At 40.8% G+C, this 25,542-nt stretch overlaps 1 protein-coding gene across 1 annotated transcript in view; it reads left to right on the top strand.

Moving 5' to 3' along the window:
- The window catches only part of EPSTI1 (epithelial stromal interaction 1), a 52,332-nt gene extending 27,808 nt beyond the window's left edge, over nucleotides 1–24,524 (top strand). Inside the window, exons 7-12 of the mRNA XM_074156976.1 lie at nucleotides 6,542–6,635; nucleotides 9,841–9,924; nucleotides 12,712–12,785; nucleotides 16,882–16,987; nucleotides 22,438–22,470; nucleotides 23,954–24,524. Of these exons, the coding sequence (XP_074013077.1) occupies nucleotides 6,542–6,635; nucleotides 9,841–9,924; nucleotides 12,712–12,785; nucleotides 16,882–16,987; nucleotides 22,438–22,458 (379 nt within the window). The 3' untranslated portion in view covers nucleotides 22,459–22,470; nucleotides 23,954–24,524. The remainder of the gene's footprint in view (nucleotides 1–6,541; nucleotides 6,636–9,840; nucleotides 9,925–12,711; nucleotides 12,786–16,881; nucleotides 16,988–22,437; nucleotides 22,471–23,953) is intronic.
- The last annotated feature ends 1,018 nt before the right edge of the window (nucleotides 24,525–25,542 follow it).

Below are 25,542 nucleotides of genomic sequence, written 5' to 3'. Positions count from 1 at the left end.
CCTTGCTAGTTTTCAGTCCCCTATGATGTGTGGTTCAAACAGCAGGCTGGTAACAAATTTTCCCCACAGAAGTGCAAGTGTAAACCTGACCAGACTTTTAATATAGGTTGCTAGAGAGAATGAAAGAGGTCTTGCACAAAAAGGGTTTGCAGCCTTGAGAATCTTTTGTTTGCTTCTTTTCAACACAATGGTCTTCGTTTTGTTCATTTGCTCCTGATTATTTTAAGTGTTGTCAATTATTTAGCTAACAGGCAGAAAACTAGGCTTTTATAGACATCCAAAGGGACTCTCTTGAGTGTAATAATGAAGGCAGTTTATTGAACGCCTGTGAGGTTGCTTTCTAATTGTACGCATTAATCTGCCCATGCAAGCTGGCTGAAAATATAGAAGCAGATTGCACATGCAGATGGAGCACACAGAATGGAAGATCTATGCAATAGACTTATACAAAACTGCATTTTCCTTAAAACTGGATTTATGCTTATTACTTCAGATAATAAATGAAAGTTTATGTCTAAAATAACTTCCAAGACTATTGGGTGAGTTGGTGGGAGGAAAGAATACCCTAGCTGTATTATTTCATCCAGTCAGGAAAACAAAAAAAGCAAGTGGGTTGACAGAAAAGATTAGTTTTGAGTGTAGGTGGGAGGTGATGAAAATAATTCTGCTGAGAAAGTTGCCTTTTTTTTTTTTAAACCTATTTTTATACTTTCTTGAGGTCTTATACCTAAAATGAACTAGTGCCACGTTTTTTGTTCTTATCCCCAAGAACAGGAACACATGCTCAAGAACTTGCAAACAAGAAAGCCTACCAGCCAAAGATAGCACAGTTTTGATCACTGTCATTAGATTTGTCCAAGTCCTCCTTAGTATGCTTATGCATTACTACCAGTGAAGTCTGTGAATATTGCATTAGGCTTGGTATGTGGCTACTGGAAGGATTTGTGCTGGAAAGCAAGTGAACTAAATATGCAGAGGATGGCCTTTCTTCCCAGTAAAGGGCATTGCAGAAGAATCACCAACATCATACAGGAATTTAATGGGCTAATTATTTCACACCGTAATTTTTCACCTCATAGCTTCCAGCAAAAGATGAATCCTCCACCCACCCCCACACACACACCAAAACATGGACATTAGTTCATGTTGGCAATTTTGCACGTCTGATGTTTGTTTTTAAATCTTACCCAAAAGTGGACTCTGTCCTGCAGGTGTGGGTTGGAGTTGAGGTACAGGAGAAGTAGAATTCATGTAGAGTTGAGGGCATGTTTGTTGCTGACAGATGGAGATGTCTTTACTACCTTGCCCCTTGTCACAGCCCAGCTGTGGGAAACATGACAGTTGCTTCTAGCCTTCTGAACTTACTTAAATCTTGTAAACTTCTTGCCATAGTGAATATTTTCAAGAAAGGGGGGGATGTGAGAGAAGGCATGTATAACTATACCAGCAAAAGCCATTGGTGTCCCCACTTAGACTGCTTGCAACTTTCGAATGGCTTAATTTTGAAATATGGTGGTATTTGGTGGTATTATCACTCCCCCAAGCTTTGTTCCCACTTTAGCAAATTATTTTCATTAGTGAAAATCCCAACTACACCTCCCTTTGGAGTCTCTTTCTCCATCTCCCAACATAGAATCTATGGGAAACTTGCATAAATGGACAGCAATCTCATTGACCTTTGCATCAACTTCTGGAATTTCTTCTGTTTTAACATTTGATTTTGTTAGGCCACGTGACAGAGGAGCAGAAATGGCCCAAGTACCAGCCAGCCTGGCTTGTGGGTCATAGCAAGTGCCTGACCAGGATGCATAGGGCAAGGCATAAAGCGGAGCTCTCCCTGGGGAAGGAACAAGGGCATCAGAAAGAGCACATCCACCGTGGACCTTACAGGAAAGAAGGGCAGCTCTTCTTCTGGGTAGGCTTTGGCAGAGTTAAGCAACTGATCTTAATTTCTGCAAAAGTTGAGGAAGTCGTTACGCTTAGCCAATTAAATATGTTGAAACAGGGAGAAGTGTAGATATGCTTGTTGGTGCTGCAAAAAGGTACGTCTTGATTGAAATTCAGTTTTGGTTTTTGGTTTTGTTTTTGAGAGGGGGAGTCCTGCTATCATTTAAAAACCATTGTGAAACTTCTGGGCAGATGTGTGAAACTAACATTATCTATGCATTATGCATGGTTCTTAGTTTGTCAGCTGAATTGGAAGAAAATAGCGAAACATCATGAGCATTGCTTACTGGCAATGAATTTGGAAGCTGATGTGTCTGTGACATTCAGCAGTAGAGGATACTTCTGTTGTCTTAGCGACTACTCATGTTGTCTCCTCTCTGAAATGGCTATAATGATTTACCCGGCTTGGGATTCTTTATTTTTATTTCTTATTACTGTTTTTGAATGTCTCTTAGCATACTTGTGGACATTCATTAGAGCAGAACTGTAATGCTGGAGATCCTGCAGCTTGAGAAAACAAGGAGTTCAGGAGCTGTCTTGTTTTCAGTAGTAATAAGAGTGGCCATTATCTTTTAAAAGTTGTCAAGAGAAATAAATAGATTTATGATATATGCAAAAATATTGTGCATTTTTTTTTCAAAAGCAGTGGCATAAAAGCTAGTATATTTTTCTGTATCCTGGCATTTCAATATCCATCAATTAAAGCAAAAGAATTAACTGCCACCGGATTCATTGGGAAGCAGTAATGAAGATTACAAGAAGCCTTTTTAATTGATGCATTTTTAATGCATCTGTAAAACTCACTTAAAGCCAAGAACTTTATGTGTAGGCAGAAAAATTTTCTTTACATCTTTGTTCTGAGAGGAATACAGTCTCAAATGAAAAGTTTAGCAAGCGGTGTTGTGCAAATCTTGGGTGGAGGAAGATGCTGGGGCCTGAGTCCTTGTCCGTATTCATGCCACTAAGGATGAATACTTCTCAGGACTGGCTCTTCTGCTTGCCTTATAGATGTGACAGAAGTTAAGACCAAGTGACACACAAAGTTAAAGACTTTATTCTGCACAGGATTTTAGACCTCAGGTCCTGCAACGAAATCCGGTTTGGATCTTCAGATCTTCCACAGTTGTACGCTGGAGCCAACTGTGGAGCTTTCTGCTTCTCAGCTGTCAAGGCTGTTGACCCTGTTAGAGCATGGGAGCTACTGCCTCGGCCAGAGGGTCACGCCAGCTTTTATATCCACCCCCTTGCTCACCACAGTGGTAATGTGGAGAGTACATGCACTTAGTCCCAAACAATAAGAAAGTCTCTGATCTACAAGTAGCTTATGAATGCAGGGTGCCAACTCCAAATCCCTAAATTACAACGTTCTCAGTAGATCACCTAGCAAATTCATGTTTCAGCATTTTACATGTACTTGTTGAACTTCAAGTATATGCTTTTCGTAACAGCTTTTAAGAAAGGAGTCTGCCTGAAGAACAGTTGTGAAATGGTAAGCCATATATCTGAGGACCTACAGAAAGCATCTGCAACATGAACTGATTTCCAGAGTCATGCGCTGTTCCTTCCTAGCACGTTACTCAATGGTCCTGGCAGCAGAGTCAGTATTTTCCTGTGACAGCTCTTCAGAGTTTTTCAGCCCCTGAATGCAGTTTTGTGCTTTGTCCCCCATGGCTTCATCTGTACTAATAAATTAAACACTGTCAATCACTGTCACTTTTGAGGCCAACAGGCCTGAGACTGCCTGCTTCCATTGCTAGCAAACTTTTTTACCTCCCAAAATGGGGCGGTTGCATCCAAAGTGCCTGTTGGGAGTTACTTGTGGTTGATACTCATTCCCCAGACAGCAGCCAGGAGGTTGGGAAAGTGCTATTTGGAACAGGTCAAAACTATTCCAGAAACTGTTACCACACCATAGATGGCTGAGTTCCCATGCTAAGGGTATTTCCTGGCACTATTAAGCGTACCAGTATGGGAGTAGCCTATTTTAATTAGCAGAGTGAAAGGTTGCATCCCAGCGGTATAATGGGAAACAGGGCTACTGAGAAAGACAAAATAGCCTCATAAGATCATTCAGGATTAACCAGTGCTTCTGAACGTCTCTCTTCCCGTCAGCTTCATGCTTAGGTGTAGTCAGAGCTCGGGGTAGTCAGAGCTCAGGCTAGCAGCCTCTTAGGAGGGTGCTGTCTTCTTGGTTTGTCTAAGTTTTGCATCTCTTTCTGCCTGGTTATTTTTGAAGGGTATCAGGACACTGCTGTATTCAAATTACTTTCTTCAGCTCATGCTCTTCTTTCCTTAATATTAATTAGTTTAGAGGAACACATTTTATTAGCCTCTTTGATTAGCCCTTGAAGTTTTAGCAGATGAGTGAGATGTTACTCCAACTGTCTGAATGTGGAACACCTATGGACACTTTGAAATGCTGATTTCCTTTCAGAGATAATGCTTTCCTCTCTGGAACATTAATTGAACTGTCATCTCTCTGACTTCCCCTTTCCCTGCAGCATGGCTTATGCTACGCTCTGCATCGTTATGACTTTAGGTTTAATACTATGAAAAATACCATTCAGACAATATTTTGACAGTCTGGCAACTCCAGATGCATTGCTGGGTTTCTAGAGATGATACACAATGGATTAGCATATACGACTGAATTGACTGAGTTTGTCTATAGTCAGGTTCAGAAACATGAGTCCTTTTCTTGTGATAGGGACATTTTATTAATGTATTACTTAATTTGGTGTAGTAGGGTTTTTTCTGTATTCAAAGGCAGTGCACAGTCTTGCTGAGAAATTTCATTTGCTTCCACTCTTGTAATCATCTTTTCTAATACTGAAACAGAGTTAGCTTTTTGTCTTTCAGTGTGCTGATCCAGGAAGTGCAGTGTCTTAACACTCCACCCCATTTTTATGCAAATAATGAGAACTTCCACATATTCCATGCCAATCTTTTGCCATCCATAAGGAATTAGGACATACAGGTATACCCCTAAGTTGCCAGATATTTCTTTGCAGAGCTTCAACATTCTCACATATATTCCAGATTTTCTGTAGGAGTTCTTAGTCGTTCTGGTGCAGAAATAAATTGTTATTTTAGCATTTTTAGCATAGGTAGAGAAACACAAAGTCTGCAATTTAAAACTTCAAGTTCCCAAAATTATTCTGTGCAATCTCACCACTCAATCATTCATCTTTCATGGAAAAAATGTGTGTGCTTGACACTTGGGTATTAATTTATTTAACCTTGACATACAGGTGCATTGTAGATCAGGGAATCTTATGTTTCACTTGGTTCTTTCTGTGTTACGTGTTGGCTGAGGTTAACCGGCCATGGTAATGTAGGAAAGGGAGTGGACTGGGAATGCTGAGACTCAAAAGCATGGCTTGCTGCACCTTCAGCAAGTACTCTGTACCTGACGTGGTAACGTGGTTTTGTATTGTGTAGAGTAGCAGAGTAGAACTTGTGGGGTTTTTTTGTTCTTTTTCCCCACTTCTCCTCAATATACCTACTGACCAGCAGGACATTTTCCAAAAATTCATCTACTCACAGTTTCAGATCATGGAGTGAAAGACAAAAACACACTTGGTAGTCTGTTTCACCCATTAGTCATCATCACTCTTCAGCAGCCAAGGCTTTTCCTCCAAGGTTAAGTAGTTGTCCTTCGTAGTGGCATCTTCTCCCCCACAGAGCTAGCTGGTTGCCCTGTTAGCAGAGTAAATCTTTGTGTTCAATGCCTCTTGAAGCACTCTTTCTGCTCTCACTTCAGTACTTTCATGCTTTCCAAAGCTCTATACAGAAATAAAATTGCCTCTTTCCTCTAATTCTATTCCTTTGAGTGAGCAAAGACTTGAACAGATATGCCTGGGACTGCAGGTTCGGAAACTGATTCCCGATCACGGCACTATTCTTAACATTTGTTTATGTTGTTGCTTCTGACTTTGTTTAACTGTACTTGGTTGAAACTGTGAGGAAAGCAATGCTACTTTGTAAATCTGGCTTATAAAAGATGCAATTGGAAAAATAAAATTGCCCTTGCCAGAATAAGAAATGACAACATTGTGCAATTCTGCTTCAACTAAAGGCAAGCTTTTTTTTTTTTTCAATGCTACAAAATGCTTCGAAGTCTTTCTGCTTGATTAAGTAATCTGTTGTAAAGCTGCATTGTATTAACCATGAAGGAAAATTCCTTAAAATAATCTTATAAATTACTTCTCTGAGATTTATAGATCTGGTAGAAGGGTTTGCAACAATTCAGTGAAGCAGTTGCATCCTGATGAAGTCCAATGGTATGTGAGTCTGTATTTTAGGAGCTTTACAATAGGGAAAGAAAGCATAGCCACTCTAGACTCCAGATATGCAAATGATAATAATTGTTTGCTTAAAAATTCCTCCCAGCAAATGTCTTATCCACTATATAAGTTCTTTATCCTCTGTCCCATTTCATTCTGTCTGTCTCGATAACCTTTTGTTCCACCTGTGATGTTTTCCAGCAGTCACATGATAAAATGTCTAGGCTAGATTCCAAGGGTGGAATAAAAAGCTGTATTTATTTTTATGGAAGCACTAACAATTCTATTTGGATTGGATTTCTTCGTAGCAAAACCAATGAATTATTGAACAGATTGGACTTGGGTTTGCCAAAGAGTGATTTCTGTCAGATTGCTAATCGTGGCCCAGAATCTACAGCATGGGTAAGCAAAATCATGGCATGTGCTGTATTTTCCTTCAGCTTTCCAGGTGCTGTCAATAGTGTAATATTAAAATATCCTAATTGAGCTTAATTGTCTAGACATAACTCAATGAGTACCAAGGAGTCTTTCTGGGTGAATGAGATTGCCTGCGTTGTCTCTTACACACTGGCAGAGTATCCTACATAGCAGGGGACTGCCTTTATTACTCACAGATCTCTCACTGATAAATGAGAACCAGTTTTATATTCTAAGGTCAGAGCAGAATCTTAAATGTGCTCTGTACCCATCCGTTGGTGGCAAGCTTTCATGAAATCTCAACTAGTTCTTGTCAGCAGATGCTTTACTGCATTTAAAATCTAGGCAGAAGAGAAGCTTATTTCTCGCTGCATCCTAAAAGTGATTCCATAGGCTGCTTGGGGACTTTGTCCCAGTTTGAATGAGCCTGGTAAGTATCAATGTAATTAGGAAATAGAGAAAGTATTGCTTAGGTTTCATTATTCTAATTGCCTCAAAAAGGCTTTTTCACATATGATTAGTCTCTTCGTGTCTAAACCAAGCTTCCCTACTGATGTAAAACTTTGCAGTGAGGAATATTAACCCTGAGACAGAAGTATTTCTCCTTTAGGGAGGTTTGTAATTGGGGGAAGACAGAGAGCAGAAAGCCAAATGGACAGAAATTGTTGTTACAAGCAATAGTCCTTAGTCAGCAGAAACTTGGAAGTATCCGATCTGGGCAGCCCTATGTTGTATATAACCTTGAACACCTACAGTTGAGTAAAGGGAGGGAAAGATTTACCTCCATATTTTCCTCAGAAGCCTTGAAAATGTGCAAGACCCTCCCATCATAGAAATTGCTGCAAACAGAATATATGACAGCGCTGTCTTGCCTCAAGTATCTCTTCCTGGTTTTCATCGCATGAAAAGGGAAGGTGATACTGAAAATAAGTTCCTTTCCCTTTTGATTCCTCAGGTCATTTTATGTCTCTGAAAACCCTAAAGAAATCTTAGCATATGTGGGCAGATACATAGCTTGAAGAAGCCAGCTTCTGCCCAGCATTGCTGGAGGGCGGCTTTCAGACTGTCTTTTGTAGTCTTGGGCGGACGAGCAAGATGGACTATGGGAAGAGAAAAAAGATGTCTTGAAGCCACTTCTACCTCCCTCTTAAAGCATCTGATGCTCCAAACTGTGGGGAGCTTCTTCTTTGTGAGGGAAGACCCAGCTCTGCAGCCTTTCGTACGGTGTGAATGTTGAACTGCGAAGACAAGTCAGCTCATGTCCCCAGGACTGACTTGGATTTCAGCATTTTAGTGTGGTGCCTTCGCATCTATACAGAAGTGGGTGGATGGCTGAAGGAACACTGAGTTCTTTCAGGCATACAAGGTCCTACTTTTAGCCTTTGCCTTCTACTTCACTTACCTATGTGTGCCTTTTGAGTGGTTTCTTAATAAATTATGCCAGATTACATACTATAGATCATCTTTGGCTTCACCAGTATCCAAGCAGATAAAATACATAGTTTATCTGTACTGGTTCTTAATTAATATCAGCTGATGTTATACATGTATTTTATGTGGCAGCTTTTCTATAGCTCTCAAAATCAATTAATCACTTGCTTGTAATGCAGCAATGCGGTTAGCAAAATGTCTTTCCAAGCAACTTGTATAGTCTATAGGCATACGCACAGCCTCTGCACACTTAACCACTGAGTTGTTATCTAAATAAATTTGGCATAGAACCAAAATGCTAAACCAGTGGGAAAACTTGAACTCTAATTTTGATGTTATTGTGGACCTGTGCTTTGTCTGGAGTAATTAAAACATTCAGGAACAATGTATTTGAAATAGAAAAGTGTGATAAGCTTATGAAGTGCCTGACATGCATGTTGAAAGAGGGACGTATATAGGTGTGTTTTTTTAAATTTAAAATTCATGTTCTAAAAAAATTTTGGAACAATGTAACATTGATCAATTTTTTTCCCCTCACATCATTTCTTTGATAGTGATATTAATTTAGCACACCTTGTTTAAATATCACTGTCAAATATTACTTGATGTGCATGAACAAATTTGACTTCTTTGGAGCGACTCTGTCATCGGTGACTTTTTTGGCCTGCTTATTTAATCAAGCTCATAATTAATTTTAATCCTGTCTTTCAAAGTGTTACCAATCCTGTGTAGATTTTTACTGTCTTCCAACTTGATTAACATACCCTCCACACAATTCTCCAAGCCATTACGGAGAGTAATGAATAATATTGGACACAGAATGAGTCTCCCTGGACACATGTAACAACTCCTCCCAACTTGAAATTGAGCTATTAATAATTGCTTTCTCTATTCAGTCTTTTTAGCAAATGATGTGCCTGTCGTTTTAATGGTGTCATTCTGTATGCATCTATCAAGTTTCAAGAACATTGTGTAGACCTGCAACAAATTCCTCGCTAAAGTCAAACCTGCACACTTCTTGTTTTATATTATACTGGCTCATTATATAGCATGCTATGCTATGTACCTGCTCACAGACTTTGCAATTAAGTCCCTATGTGTAGGATCCTAAGGATCCTATAAGATCCTAATGGTAACCTGGCTCTTTGCTGAGAACTACAACTTGTGAAAGACCAGGGCTGGTTATTTTAATGAAAACCTACAGAGCTGAATACTTTGCTCATGATGTGTAGTTCAGATTTTCAGTTCTCTTGACTGCCCCACAAATAATAGAGCAGACTTGATCTTTCAGCTTCTGTTGCCCTACCTCCACAAATGCCATTCCAATACTCCTGTGGAAATAATCTTAGGTTCCCCTCTGTTACCACACTCCCTTCTGCTTTGTCAACTTGGTAATATGTTCAGTACTTTTCTCTCTTCCCAGAATAAACCATCTCAGCGTCATATATCCTGGTTGTGTTTTCTCACAAAAAACTCGGGGTATCGTTATGCTTGCCACTGGGACATGGAATAGCATGTGCTGTGGCTCCATGGTCCTGATGCACACATGGACATTCAGCAAAATCAAATGGCTGAGAAGCTTTAGTCTACTTCTTGTTTAAATTCTAGTCTTGAGAATAATCTTTTTTTTTGAGTAACTGGAATCATTCAGCCGTTTCTGTTTTGTTAATTACCTGTATAAAGATTTGGGAATAAGGTTTGGGATTTTGGTACCCCCTTTCCCCACACCAATATGTTTATATTCTCTGCTGAACAATAGTCTAGGAGCCATACTTATAAGCAAGCTCTTCGAGAGGATGAAAACAGAAGATTAGAGGAAATGAAGCAAGAACAACGGAGGAAGGTAATTATACATTAACAGTTTGCATATTGTATCATTTTTGCATGCTGTGAAACCAATTAAATACATTGATTACTTGTAGCCTACGCACAGAGCTACTCTTTTGCTAAAGTGATTTAGTCACTGTTTTCAAATATTGTGAGAGAGATGAGCCAAGCTGTAAAAATTTGGATGGGGACAGGACAATTATCTTCTAGGTTCAATGCTATTTGCATCTGGATGACTAGCTCCTGCTCGCCTCTTCATTTGAACCGTTGTGCAGAGCACTTTTTGACCATGGTTCCCAATTTCATAGGCAAAGGAAACCAATTTCCTCTCTTTCAGGCAGAAGTAATCTTACTGAGATATTAATGATGATCTCAGACTCTGAATAGTCTCTTTCTAGAAAATCAAGGTTCATGTGCTCTGCCTCCCCAAATGGGGATGTGGAAACACATTTGCTCATTTGCTGTTAAGCCCGAGCGCTTCTCTGTTCCCTTGCTAACCAAGTAAATACAGAGGTTTGAATTGACTAAAAAGCAGGCATGTCCGAACTGCAAGTTTGGACTCCATCTTCTGAAAAGCATCTGAAGTCCCACTGTAATCCCTCTGGCATGGATTTGGGATCCATATCCACGTAAAGTTCATCTACACAAGGCAATAGCTCTGTACTATGTTGCCTGTGTTGGCTCCAGGTCTGACTGCAAATCTGGGGAGGGCAGCGTCGACTGCAAAGCGTTCAGAAACACATTAGCAAATACTGAGCCTCTTGCTATGCCTCAGCTGTTACTAACATCCAAATTAATGTTAAACTACTTCCCCAGAAGCAGAATCTTAGCGCAACAAATTCCACACAGTGAGTTTCTGCTAGAGCTGGACAAGTAACTCGTCTTCCTTCACGGATATCTTTCTTTAAATGTTGGGGGAAAGTGTCCTCATTTCATAGTATTCTAGAGACCAGGGTGCTGGAAACAAAAAGGTAGGAAAAAGGAGGCTCTTAATTGCTTTCCCATTAGGTATATGCTTATTCCCAGGAACTATACAGAGGAAAAATCTTTGAAAGCTAGTCCTGACGGGTCTAAGGTCTATACTGCTGTATTCTTTACATTTATTCCTCCATAGAGAAAGTAATTACAGATGTGAATTAGCATGCCCCTACTTTATGAATCTGATTTAAGGGCTCGAATAGAGCTTTAGACTCCTTCCCAGTTTCCACAGATTGCTAAGAAGGTGTTGGCTGCTGCTAAGGCTGCTCTTTCTTGGTGCACGGTTCCAAGTGCTCTGTGCCTTCAGAGTTGCTGCTACCTCTAGCGCAGAGGAATGCACTGCTTACAAACCTACTGTAAATAATATGCATTTTAAAGGCTCCAATAATTGTCCCTCAGATATACGTTGGCTCGTTTCTACTTCAAACTGATATTTATTAAAGTAATTGTGAATTCTGTCTTGTGTGTGCCTCCTAGCACGGTGTAGCTATAAAATGTATAGGTATTGTCAGTTCCTTCTTTTTTTTCTTTTTTTTTTTTTCCAGAACAGGTTTTAGTATGTATTGCTTGATTTAGAAATTTTCAGTACGCTTTGAACACTGCATCATATACACACAATATATTTCAGAACATTACTCCAAGAGAGGACTCAGCATATTGGAAAGTCAGATACTGGGTTTTAATTTTCAGGTTGAATAGTTATTTAAAACAGTGAAAATTAAGGTTGGCTTTTTTATTTCTTAATCCTGTTTCTTCTTTTAGGGCTAGACAAATATTGATACACAACACATTCGCAGTTATTGATTTTCTTCACACATTTATTGCGTAGTTTTTATTTAATGTTCCACTTAAATTGATTTTTTTAAAAAAACTTTTGTGGTTCCATTCAGTTACTGAAGCTTTTATCTAACGGCATCATTTCATTTTAGTTCCTATTCCTACTGCTGCTCAGTTGCTATGGAAAATATGAAAGATGGGTCAGTTCCTATCCCTTCCCCCTCGCCCTGCAAGCCACATATTCTTTGCAGAGAAATCTGCATCTTCAGTTCTTGGGTGCATTGCAGGGAGCAAGAGCCAGACAGACAAGCACACACACACAGAGCAGAATTGTAGAGGCTGTGTTTCCTTCACAGTCCTGGCTAAAATTGCATAAGCAAACTCTCCTATGAAAAGAACTCTTACTGACACTGTTTATATACCTTAATATTCCATAATGTAAGGGTGGGAGCTTGCACATGCTTTCACCACACCAAGAGGTATCATTTGCTCTTCCCTCACCTTTGGGGGAGCCCCAGGGAGCTGGAGGTGACACATGACACACCACATCACATACCCCCGTTCTCGTCTTCTCCTCGCCCTCCATGGAGGCAGGAGGTGAAGAGCATGATTCCTCCTACCCTACAGGCATGACGGCTGTTTCCGGTCCTGCTAGATGGCTTCGTCTGTCTTTCCCCTTGGACCCCCAGGGAAATTCCAAACCATGGGTTGGGGCAAGGGGAAGCAGACTGGTGTCTGGCATACATACCCCCTTAAATGCAGGATTGTAAATGTCTGAATCCTGTAACTTCCCAGTTTTTAAGGCACAAACAAAACTCATCCGGGGCAACGCTGAACAGAAAAGTGAACTCAGTGTTTAACATAGTGCTGTCACATAAATAAACTGCTGTTCGGAGAAGTTCTGGGAAAGATACCTGGCTCTAGACAATGTTAGCACTGTGTGGAATTGATTGGGTTTGCAACATAGGGACGTTAATTAAAAGTAAGTTTGTTGTTTAAAGTAAGTTTGTCGGTTTGGGTTTGTTATTTTTTCTTTTATCATTCCCAGGCTGAATTAATGGAATTTAAACAAAAGCAGGAAGAGGAAGCCAGGACGAGAGCACATCAAGACGAACAGAGGAGGTATGATTCAAAAATGTAGAATACACTTTAATTGCATTCCTATCTGGAAAGGCTCTTAAAATTGCAGGCATTCATGATTTAGAAGGTGATTGCAATGAGGATCCCTGACCTCACCTCTGATTTAACTTTGCCTTCAAATGAGCCACTAACATCAATCATTACAGCTGCTCACTGTAATGCAGTATGGCCCAGGGTGCTTTTTACATTTTATTTATCCTATCAGTGTAGGATGCAGCATAAGATAGAAACTATTAGTAGTTTCGTGGGTAACTACTAGTAGAGTAGTTTCAGCTTGGAAACATTTCATTTATTTACCTAATTACCTATTTATTTATTTATTATCACTTTATTTTAGAATGGACTACTTTGCCGATGCTACATTTTGTGGTTGACTGTCACTGAGGTTAACAGGCACAGCTAAACCACAGAATCATAGAATGGTTAGAGTTGGAAGAGACTTAAAGATAGAATCTTCTAGGTTGGAAGGGACCTTTAAGATCATCTAGTCCAACTATCAGCCTAACTAATAAAAAAACCCAACAAAACAAAAAAAACACCCCACATTACTAAACCATGTCTCTAAGCACTATGTCAACCCATCTTTTAAATACCTCCAGGGATGGTGCCTCAACCACTTCCCTGGGCAGCCCATTCCAATGCTTAATAACCCTTTCAGTGTAAAAATTTTTCCTAATATCCAATCTGAACCTCCCCTGGTGCAACGTGAGGCCATTTCCTCTTGTCCTGTCGCCTGTGACTTGGGAGAAGAGACCAACCCCTGCCTCTCTACAGCCTCCCTTCAGGGAGTTGTAGAGAGCGATAAGGTCTCCCCTCAGCTTCCTTTTCTCTAAGCTAAACAATCCCATCTCCCTCAGTCTTTCCTCATAAGACTTACTCTCCAGACCCCTCACCAGCTTCGTTGCCCTTCTCTGGACCCGCTCCAGCACCTCAATGTCTTTTTTGTGGTAAAGGGTCCCAAAACTGGACACAGTACTCGAGATGTGGCCTCACCACATCACTAGATCATCTAGTTCATAGAATCATAGAATCAAAGAATGATAGAATGGTTTGGGTTGGAAGGGACCTTAAAGATCATCAAGTTCCAAACACCCTGCCATGGGCAGGGACACCTCCCACTAGACCTGGTTGCTCAAAGCCCCATCCAGCCTGGCCTTAAACACCTCCAGGGATGGGGCATCCACAACTTCCCTGGACAACCTGTTCCAGTGTCTCACCACCCTCACAGTAAAGAATTACTTCCTAATATCTAATCTAAATCTACCCTCTTTCAGTTTAAAACCATTACCCCTTGTCCTATTGCTACACTCCCTGATCAAGAGTCCCTCCCCATCTTTCCTATAGGCCCCCTTTAGGTACTGGAAGGCTGCTGTAAGGTCTCCCCAGAGCCTTCTCTTCTCCAGACTTGATCACAGAATCTTCTTGGTTGGAAGGGACCTTTGAGATCATCATCCAACCAACAAAAAAACCCCAAAAAAACCAACCCCCCCCCCAAAAAAAACCCACGCAAAAAAACCACACCACACAACACCAAACACCAAAACAAAACCAAAACCAAAATAAACAACCACACACCACACCCACCTGCAAACAGACACAAACCAACAATCTTGGGCACTAGAGCATGCTCTGAAGTGTCACACCTACATGTTTTTTAAATACCTCCAGGGATGGTGACTCCACCACCTCCCTGGGCAGGCCGTTCCAGTGCCTGACCACTCTCTCAGTAAAGTAATTCTTCCTAATATCTAATCTAAACCTCCCCTGCCGCAGCTTAAACCATTTCCTCTGGTCCTGTCATTATTCCCGTGGGAGAAGAGGCCAACACCCACCTCTCTACAACCTCCTTTCAGGTAGTTGTAGAGGGCAATGAGATCTCCCCTCAGCCTCCTCTTCTCCAAACTAAACATGCCCAGTTCCCTCAGCCTCTCCTCATATGACTTGTTCTCTGGACCCCTCACCAGCTTGGTGGCTCTCCTCTGGACACGCTCCAGCAGCTCAATGTCCTTCCTGTAGTGAGGGGCCCAGAGCTGAACACAGTACTCAAGGTGAGACCTCCCCAGTGCCAAGTACAGAGGCACAATCACTTCCCTGGTCCTGCTGGCCACGCTATTCCTGATACAGGCCGAGCACAGGGGGACGATCACCTCCCGAGTCCTCTTCACCACGCTGTTCCTGATACAGGCCAGGATGCTGTTGGCCTTCTTGGCCACCTGGGCACACTGGTGGCTCATGTTAAGCTGGCTGTCCACCAACACCCCCAGGTCCTTTTCTGCTGGGCAGCTTTCCAGCCACTCTCCCCCAAGCCTGTAGCATTGCCTGGGGTTGTTGTGACCGAAATGCAGGACCCAGCACTTGGCCTTATTAAACCTCATCCCACTGGCCTTGGCCCATTCATCCAACCTGTCCAGGTCCCTCTGTAGAGCCTTCCGATCCTCAATCAGATCAACACTCCCACCTAGTTTGGTGTCATCTGCAAACTTACTGAGGGTGCGCTCAATCCCCTTATCTAGATCATCAATAAAGATATTAAACAAGACTGGCCCCAAAACTGAGCCCTGAGGGACACCACTGGTGACCGGCCGCCAACTGGATTTCACCCCATTAATTACAACTCTCTGGGCACAGCCATCCAGCCAGTTTTTTACCCAGTGAAGAGTACACTTGTCTATGCCATGATTTGCCAGCTTCTCTAGGAGAACGCTGTGGGGGACAGTGTCAAAGACCTTACCAAAGTCCAGGTAGACAACGTCCACAGCCTTCCCCGCATCGAGAAGGCGGGTCACATGGTCATAGAAAGAGATCAAGTTGGTTAAGCAGGACGATAATAGCCCCAGCTCTCTCAGCCTGTCCTCATAGGAGGGGTGCCCCATCCCTCTGATCACCTTTGAGGCCCTCCTCTGGACTCGCTCCAACAGGTTCATGTCCTCCTTATATTGGGGGCCCCAGAGCTGGAATGCAGTAAATGTGGGATTTGATATTGCTACAGATAGAAGCTGCAGTGCAGCAAGGCCTTCTGCAGCTGCATTGCTGCGCGCCCCAGGCTGTGCTCCACTGCTGTGCTCTCTCTCTGTTCAACGACTCTAATCTTGCACTTCTGTCACTTAACTGACTTTCCATTATCTTGAAGCACAGCTTTATTGTCAGCTTTGTTTGTCAGCTGGTAAAAGGAAACAACACTCAGGCCCAAAAATGAAAACACCATTTGTTTCTTTTTTATATCATTATGGGAATATAAAGAAACTTCTGTAGGCAACCACTTTCCATACCGCTTTCATTTCTTTTTTTTTTTCTCTAGCAAAGATATTGAGATAATTACCCATAGAAGTTAATGAAGGATTTTTGATTCAGTCCATCTCATGTCCCTAGACAGAAATAATCCAATATCGTGCATTTTACATCATTCTTACCAATAGCGTTGTAAGACATTAAAACAACAGTCATGTCTAAGCATGTGTCAGTCCTAAACATTAATAAGGGGAAAAAAGAAACAGTTTTCAGAAGGTTTAAAATATGTAGAAGACATTGAGGAAATATGTATTTGTGCATGCTTTGCAGATTGATAAAGCGGTATGAGAAAGCTCTAGAGTTGATTTCAGAGCTGGATGGTAGGGAAAGTTGTCAGCTACACAAATTGTCTCTATTAGTAACAAGCTTACATGTTGGGGTTTTTTTGTTGGCATTAGGAAATCAGTACTTCTAGAAATTCCCCTTTTGTACTGAAAGCTGAAAGACTACCTAAGGTGAATTGTTGAAATAGCTCTTCTCCCTGATAAGGTGGGTGGTGGTACGTGCATCGTCTTTCTATGGAGAATTTTGGTGCATTTCTCACAGCAGCAGAAGTATTCCTTTTAATCACAGCAGACTGATCATAGGATAAGGATGCACCTAGTGAATTGAAAATTAAGTCCACCCTATCTCATGCTAGTCCACAGTTACTCAGCACAGGCTTGAAAAACATAGGTAGTTGGGTATTGAACTGAGACTAGGGAAAGTCACTCACGGAATGTTAAAATTCAAAAGTTTGTGAATTCCTCAGGTACTTTCAGTCATTATTCATTTTTTCTTGTATTTTAAGGGTAAATAATGCTTTCCTGGACCGACTCCAGAACAGAACGCAACCTAATAGCATCTACCCACCTGGATATTCTGGGAGTCTGGACTACGTCAGTAACAGCGTCTGGGTAAGCTTTTTGGGTACAGAATGTGAAAGCAGTGGGATTGTTTGGCCACATCTGGAGTACTGTGTCCAGTTCTGGGCTCCCCAGTTCAAGAAGGACAGGGAACTACTGGAGAGGGTACAGCAGAGGGCTACAAAGATGATTAGGGGACTAGAACATCTCCCTTATGAGGAAAGGCTGAGGGACTTGGGTCTTTTTAGTCTGGAGGAGAGAAGGCTGAGGGGGGATCTGATCAAAGCCTATGAATGTTTAAAGAGTGGGTGTCAAGAGGATGGGGCCAGTCTTTTTTAAGTGGTGCCCAGTGACCAGTGACAGGACAAGAGGAAATGGGCACAAACTTGAACATAAGAAGTTCCATCCAAACACGAGGAGGAACTTCTTTACTTTGAGGGTGGCAGAGCACTGGAACAGGCTTCCCAGAGAGGTGGTGGAGTCTCTGTCTCTGGAGACATTCAAAACCCACCTGGACACGTTCCTGTCCAACCTGCTCTAGGTGGACCTGCTCTGGCAGGGGGTTGCGGCTAGATGATCTCCAGAGGTCCCTTCCAACCCCATATCATTCTGTGATTCTGTTTAAAAGTTGACTTTTTCCCCAGATACTATTATGTGTCTGTGTGCGTTTGGCCTGCCTGACAGAAGTTACAGTCCTGGCTGGCTGCCTACAATAGCTTTTAAGAAGAAATCCTGTCTTAAATATATAAGCTGTTCAAATGGGAGGAGGGAGGAACAGCAGCTCTTGCAGCAGAACCTGATTGCTTTGCATGCAAGATACTTACTGCAAGGAACCACATCCAAGGTACTTCCTTAAGTTCAGAACAAGGACAGTGAAAGTGTAAGGGATTTTTTGGAAAGTCCTTAAATGAAAGGTGTTTGGAAATGCTGCAAATATTTTAATATGATAGTGAAAGTGGAGGGAAAAAATCCCATGAAAGGTACAGCTGTTTATTTTTCACCTGCATAAAATTATGACAAAGAAGAGCCAGCTTATTTAAAATACGTAGTATTTCAAGGATTCTTTGAAGAAAAGATATCCTGACTGTAGCCTATTAAACATCCATTAAGTCTTTTCAGTTGTCCTAATGTCAGTAATGTGACTGTTATTTAGAATTGCAATCTTCCCTGTTAAAAAAAAAATAATGTAGTATTCCTATCATTAAAATTTCCATTAGGTTGAAATTCCATTGCTGAGAGGACCATAGTGCAAAAATGGAAGATTTGCAAAGACTGAGCAGTATAGAGAAAAATGTTTAGTTCATAACCAGAAAAGCTCAAATTGGATTAGTTGGACTGTCTGGTGCAGATGTGTATCTTAGCAGATGAATGCCAGGAAGACTTGGGTTCAAGCATCTACGAAGTCAAGGCATGATAAAGAAACAGATACTCTTACTGCTGGAGTTTTCCAGATACTGGAATTGGAAATAAGACTATCTTAATCACTACAAGCTTTGGGCAAGTCCTGGGCAATGACGAAGAGCTCAGGAACTGCGGACTGAGGCTGCCTTTGTGCATAGCAGTTCTCTGGGTCTGGCTGAGAGGAGGCAGGACCTGCCAGCTCAACCTCCCATGAGGTCTGTGGGCAGCTGCTTGGAGAACCAAGTGGTTAGGGGCTTTACTGGTGGGGCCTGTATCATGTGCCAGGAAATCCAGAAGCTGTTGGAAGCCAAACTAAAGATGTCCAGGCTAGTAAAAGAGTACAAGTAAGAAGGCACTTTGTATGGCAGGCCTGAACCATCTCATGAAGGATGGTGTGTCTGCAGATAGCAGAATTAGAGACTTCAGGTAGGACAGATCCAACTGATACCTCGTAAGGGGTAAAAGGTAATGTCTGCTGGATGGGGCTGGACTACAAAGGTAGCAAGGGCAGAAATTATTCTTTTTATTTCACTTTGTGTCCTTTATCCCAATTTGTAAACTGTTTCCTGATAAACTCAAAAGAAAGCTTGTGTCACAGCCAAGATCCCCAGTATCTAAACTTGAGCATCTCCACCAGAGCGGCTGCTGTCACTGCTGAAAACCTTGCCTTTGTCTGCAGAGGGAGCGGAGTTTTGCCTTAAGCCAGATGCCATATGTCCTCTTCCACAGGGCAGGTGTTGGTGCCACCAAACAAGTGCATTCAGCCCAGGCACAATTTTAACAACAGACGGCTCTGTGACATACGCAGCCAATCTATGCTTTGTAAAAAAATATATATATTCAAAGAATGCATCAACACAAATGCAATAAAACCCTGTGCATAGAAGTGATAAATTTCCTACTCTGATGTTTACTTAATGGCTCCCAAGGAGCCTGCCTTCTGTTGGGTAATACTAGATTATCCATTTTTCCCTTATGCTATGATGTGAGATTAGAAGACTAAACAAAGCAAGGAAAGAATAAACTATGAAAGCATATGTCATCATGGAAAGGAATTAAAAATGAGTATTGGTAAGAGGAACAAGAAAGAAAAATATCTCTCAAAAGACAGACTGGAGGCTGCAACCTCAGTGTCTTTGATTATACCAAGATTCTTTTCCCTTCCCTTGGGATTTTCAGCAAAAAAAAAGATGATCTCCAGGTGGGGCTTAAAAGTCATGTAGTGTTTTACATTACAAGGGAGTTAACCGAAGCAGGTCAGACTATATACTAAGATTTAAAGAAATGGAAAAGGTTCCCAAAGTTAAGACCTGCAGGTAATTTTTGAGCCTTCTCCTTCTGTGCAGTGGCACTGAAGAGGAAATATTTGTTCTCTTTACTGCTTCTTTTTTTCCTGTTTAAACTCTTTACAGTCACAACGGCTTCACGCTTACAGAAACTGAACATCGCACCATGTTATCGATCTACCTGCTGTAGTTTTTATTATTATTATTTCTATTAACCTGGTTTCATAAGGAAATGAAGTTTGTATGATCACGCTGTCTGCCTGCATGTAATACAGTTTTCAGCCTGATGGCCAATCTTGGCCAAATTTGAAAGGGAGTATAAGTCTCGAAGATAATTAAGTTCCTATGTGTTTTGTGAAAAGCAATGACTGGGCAGAGGAGAGACCCCAAACCAGTCCCTCACTCTGAGGGGTGGTGGGAAGGACTAGGACACTCCATGCATTGACCGGCTGCAGCCCCCCGGCCTATCAGTGTGGGCACAGCTCCAGAGCAGCTGCAGCTCTGCTCTGCTTTCCTTGGGCACTAGGAGAGGCAAAAGGGGACATGGGTATCCCCGGGAAGATGGAGAGGTGGTGGGGAAGGCAAATTTATTGTGTGTCTCTGGGCAGGGGGGAGAACAGTTGCATTGCCTAATTGTCCCCTTATCAATAGGAAAGCAGCTTTCCTTAATTCATCTGCCCTCCAGACATCTTGTGTTTTATTAGAAATATTTATGAGCTGTTATTTCGAGAAGTATCTTCATGACAGTAATCTTTTCTCCCTTTTTGGTTATAAATGCCAGGGCACTCTCTGGGTGGTTGTGTGGTTTCCTTTTTTAATGGGAAGACAAATTAATGAATTTCCACTTCTCTCTGTGAGCTACTGCACCCTTGAGAGAACATCGAGTCTTGATGTATGCTATCAAGGAAGTTTTGATGTCCTTTGGGCTGCCATTATCTCTAACATAAGGCTAAACCTTTTAGGCTCTGAGGGCAAAAAAAAATAACAGTTTTCATTTTGACATCAAAGTTTAATCAATAAGATTTAATCCTTACTCAGCTGGGACCTATGACTGAGACAGTATCTGTTCACTGTAATGGCACAAATGATCAGTTTTATTTAAATATTAAAACACTTCTGTTTTTACAGAAGAATAACTTTAAAACAGTTGCACATCTTTATATTCACTCCCTTATGAGATTTGCCCATGTTCAAGTACGGAGGGATTTGCAGAGGCCAAGTGCTAATGCATGGCAAGCCTGAAACAAAGCCCTTGTTTATTTTTTTGTGTGGAAATGGAGCACTTACTGTGAAGGACCCTTTTGTCTACTTCTGTTAATGGGGAGAGGTCACATGGTGAAGAGATGAAATTTATATATTTACTCTTATTTAATGTAATACTAGTTGTCTTGTTGAAACTCTCTGAGCTATAGTAGAATGTAGAAGGCAACACGACATATTACACCTTCCCGTTTCATGTCCCCGTTACACCCAGTGTCATGCATAAGAATGAGAAATGCTCTCTCGGATGCTGACTCTGCTCTTTCAGTGGATGCATAATTCTAGATATTTGTTGTGGGTAACAACTATGCCCGGAATACACAGGTGCAGTGTGACAGGAAACCACATTTTTTTCCTTTCCCATAAGACGAACGAGAACTCAATGGATGCTGGATAAATCTGTTTTGAGGAAACAAGATTTATGGATAAAGCTATTTTAAACAAACATGCTTTGTGGGTTAGCACTTGGTTTAGTTCTTGCAGCATGATCCATGGGAATGTTTCTTCGGAGTCTCAACCAGCACTTGATTTATCCTATTTGCTACCAATTGGAGAGGGAACATGTCATGAAGTTTACTGTTGCACAGCAAAAAAGAACCATAGCTCTAAGGTCCCTGTAGTTACAAGGCCAGCATGCATGCCACAGTTTTCCATACACAATCAGTCTTTAATGCAGGCTTTCATGAACTTTTAGATGGATAGAATTGCACTGAAAATGCTGGTTTCCCAGCACAAAGAAAAAGCTTCATTGAGAATAGAATATTTACGTAAGAAGGTTCCACAGTGCAATCCACAATGGTTACATTTGTTTTAACGAAGAATGTGGTTTGCTAACTTAGCTTTAGCTTGGTTAGTCAATGTACAGTCTGAGTTGGAAAGATTATTGAATTCTTTCCTAAAACTGTTTGGTTTGGGTGGGTTTTCTCCTATCGAGACTAGTGTGCTTGTCTTTCATGGCAGAATGATGGCAGAAAATAAATAAACTACTCAGCAGAAGCATCAGCACTGATATAGGAACCTCAGATGAGTAGGTCTAGGCATGCTGTAGCTGAGTTTAATGACTTACCTCTGACAAGGCAGTCAAACAGCATATGCAGATGTGTTCTGCCTGGCTTGTCTTTGAGCTCAATCATTCTTTCCTTTGAAAATCTCATCCTAAAAGAGAATAGTGGCAGTCTGGGGAGGAGCGGAGGAAACTTTTCACTCTTTCAAATTGTGTGAGATCAAGAAAGGATTGAGGCACCTGAAAATATTTGGAACACTTCTAGATTGATTTTTTTGCCAGGAAAAACAAGATATGTTTATCTCCTGAGTCAATACACCCTGCTATTCATATTGAGTTAAAATCGAAGAACTATTTATTGCTAGAACAGGAATCTTGCAGAAGCATTTACTTGTTATTTTAAGTGGAGTTTCAAGAGACAGGAAAGGGCACCAAGTAATCAAGAAAGTTCCACACAACTGGATAACCATAATTCCTTGCATAAATATGTGATTGTTCTGTACATTGTACATGGTACTGTACTAATGCATTTCTTTTTTTCTTTTATCCAGGAGTCAAACTACTTGGAATAAAGGAGGAGAAAGGTAAGAATAATGAATTTGTTCATCATTTTAGTACCGATGCTGATGTTAATTTAGCTTCATATTTGACATTTCATTATGACAGCTTATGTGGTTTAATTCTCAAGTGATACGAGAAGGGATCTTAAAATAAATGCTTTCCAACTCTGAGTTTGGGGCCAGGCAATGGCAAGTACCTTTCCTGAAACTCATTCTCGTAAAGAACTGCAGAACATGTATTTCAAGACAGAGGATGTGCTGATGGCATGGAAGGCATCTGCTGGGGGTGCCTTGATAATTAGTGCTAAAACCTCGATGCAGCCATGTCCTCTGTGTTATGGACTGTGAGTGGATAAACCTGGGCAGCTGAGGAACGTGGTTGGAAATGCAGGAGGCAATTCTGCAGACTTTCAGTGGTTTTAAGTGAAAGAGGGTGACTTTGTCGTGGGCTGCATTCTTCCTGCTATTTCCCATGAGCAAAAAGGGAGATTGTTTGTATCAGTGGAGGCTGTCAGTAAAGCATCACTCTTGAATTGGAGAAATCAGGCCCTCTGTTTTCAAATTACCTTTTCATAAGGCTCACTGCACCTGTGTTCTTTTCTGAAAGCAGTTCCCTACCCTAATTCCCAGTTGCGACATAAAGATTTGTGCAGAGCCTTTACTTCTAGGCTTGGAGGCTTTTGAAGCAAGTTCAGGTACTGACATACATTATCCTTGCCTTAGGAGATGGCTTTGACATAACTCTTTTTTTTTGAGAGCTAGGATCTTATAAAGAGGAATTTAAAAAAATCAAACTTTAAAAAAGCCCTTGCTTTCAACACTTCTCCCCCAAATGCAGATATTCTTCTATGACTTTCTTCCTCATTTTCTGCTCCAACAGTTATTTTAGTATTTTTGCAGCAGGGTTGTATTCTGAAGATGGTATCTAAATAATATCGTTGGCTTCCCATGAGTCGCCATTTCAGTTTTGTGAGGAGCAAAATTGTTATTAAAAGTTAACTCAAATTCACTAAAGAAATGACAATGAGTTGATAAGGACAGTTCCCCACAGAAGAAATTACCATCTTTTGCAGCCCACAATACTGTTAGGTTTTGTAGACTGTGGGCAGCTGAAGGAGTTAAACGCATTGGATTCTTTGTTTTTTTCACAATATCTACAATACCAATAATGTGTTTACACATGAACTGTACAAGAATTATGGATGGGTGTACTTTTTTAAGCCTTGTTTTACTATTGTTTGGAAAACACATTTCAGCTTGCTACATTAATATATTGTTCAACGAGTTGTTAATATGTCTGCAGATAATTAGGACATTTTGTGAATTAAATTTACAAAAAGATAGAAGTCCCTTCATGAAGGCTTTACATAATTAAAAGCTAAAACCTGTCAGAAGAAAAGGCAGACTTTATTTTCCAGTGGACTTAATCCTAGAGAAGTTGACTTTGATTTTTTGTTTTTTGCTGCAAAAGATAATTTTTCATTCTGTTTTCTCCTTCTTGTTACAGGGTATCGGAGAAATACTCACTTTTATCTGGCCTTGGCCAAATGACCTTGTACAAGCTCCAAGAAAGTGCTCTTTTATCATGGTGATTTTTTTCCTTACCCTGACTTCAGCTTCACACCCACTTCATGAGCAATCTGCAGAGACTGGTTTCTAGCTGTCATTATTCACACATATTTGAAGTTGCTGATTATGGAAGTCCTATTTAATTTTTAATAAGAGAATGTGTCATTTTTTTTTCATAAATTGTTTTGCCTCTTGCAGAATGTAATTATCCTAGTCTTTGGGATCTCAGAAAAAGAAGACATTAGTCTGTGTTTACTGCTACTCCATACCCAGCCAAAAGCGTCTCAGAAACTTGAACTAAAGAAGCACATAGAGGGTTTTCTTTTGGGATGGGATAGTATGAGGGTTTTTCATTTTGTTTTGGTGGGGATTTTGTGGAATTGTGTTACTATTATATTCAACAGCAGAGACTCAAGAAGAAATAAATGCGCATATTGTAGACAGGATCTTATTAAATATGTTCTTAGAAAAATACAACACATGAAAGAAATAAAACTTGAAATAACACTGAAATTTATTCTGTCTCTCCCACATCTTTTGTGATATGAGATACCAGTTTTTCACTTTGCCTGTTTTACCGTGGTAACTTCTGTTACATGTGTGGGAAAAACTACTGCAAGGTTAGCTTTAGTTTCTTGCTTTTCTTTGTCACTCTCATCTAATGGAAAACATTTTACTACTTTCCATAAATCAGATGCATGACCAAGATATTTCTAATGGAAAAGAAGGGTCCACAATACATGTTAGATAAACCATGCAGACAAGAAAAATGATCTGTGGCATTTACATGTACATCTTAGGCAAAGTTAAAGGTTTCCTGAGTGTTTTGCTGTGGTGGTTTTTTTCAGTTTGCAGGCACGCTGCGATATTTTTCCATCACCTTTGCAACATGGGAACTTCATAATGGATCACCTGAAGTTTTCTTTCGAACCATGGATGTTGCTATGTTTTCTTTCCCTTTTGGGACTCTATACAGTTGCCCTTTACTCTCTTTACCTCAGAGAATTACTCAAATCTCTCATACTACTAGCTAGCTGATGTATTGTACTCTAATCAGCCTAAGACTTGTAGGTGGTCTTTTTGAAGTAGTGAACCTGCAGCCTCTCCACACTTGATGTACCATACCCCTAGACCCCATTGACAAAGGCTGAGTGGGAGGGGAAGTCACCATGGGCACTGGCAAGTTAAAATTCATTGTGATCATGTTGCTGTGTTTCTCTACCCAAAGAAGAAGAAGAACTTTTTATTAACCTGCTACTTTCACATTCAAGAATAGTGATGGCAAGTCACCTTGAGTAACCTCTTCCATTCAGCTTGTCTACCTTCTTTTGGCTGTCTTCAAAGGTGGAACTTGATCACAATCTTCAAAGTGCTTCCCCTTATCCAACATTTCAATCTCCTATTTGAAATGCTCTCTACAAACTGTTTCAGACATTAACTATTCTAGCCCTTTCTAGTGGTGAAGTATCTGAATTTTTCCTCTCCTATCTTTCTGAAGAGAACAAACAAATATATATGAACAGTAGC

This window comes from Numenius arquata, chromosome 1, assembly GCF_964106895.1.
Source record: "Numenius arquata chromosome 1, bNumArq3.hap1.1, whole genome shotgun sequence".
NCBI classification, from domain to species: domain Eukaryota; kingdom Metazoa; phylum Chordata; class Aves; order Charadriiformes; family Scolopacidae; genus Numenius; species Numenius arquata.
Note: the sequence above shows the minus strand (reverse complement) of the source record. Positions and strands in the feature narration are given on the sequence as shown.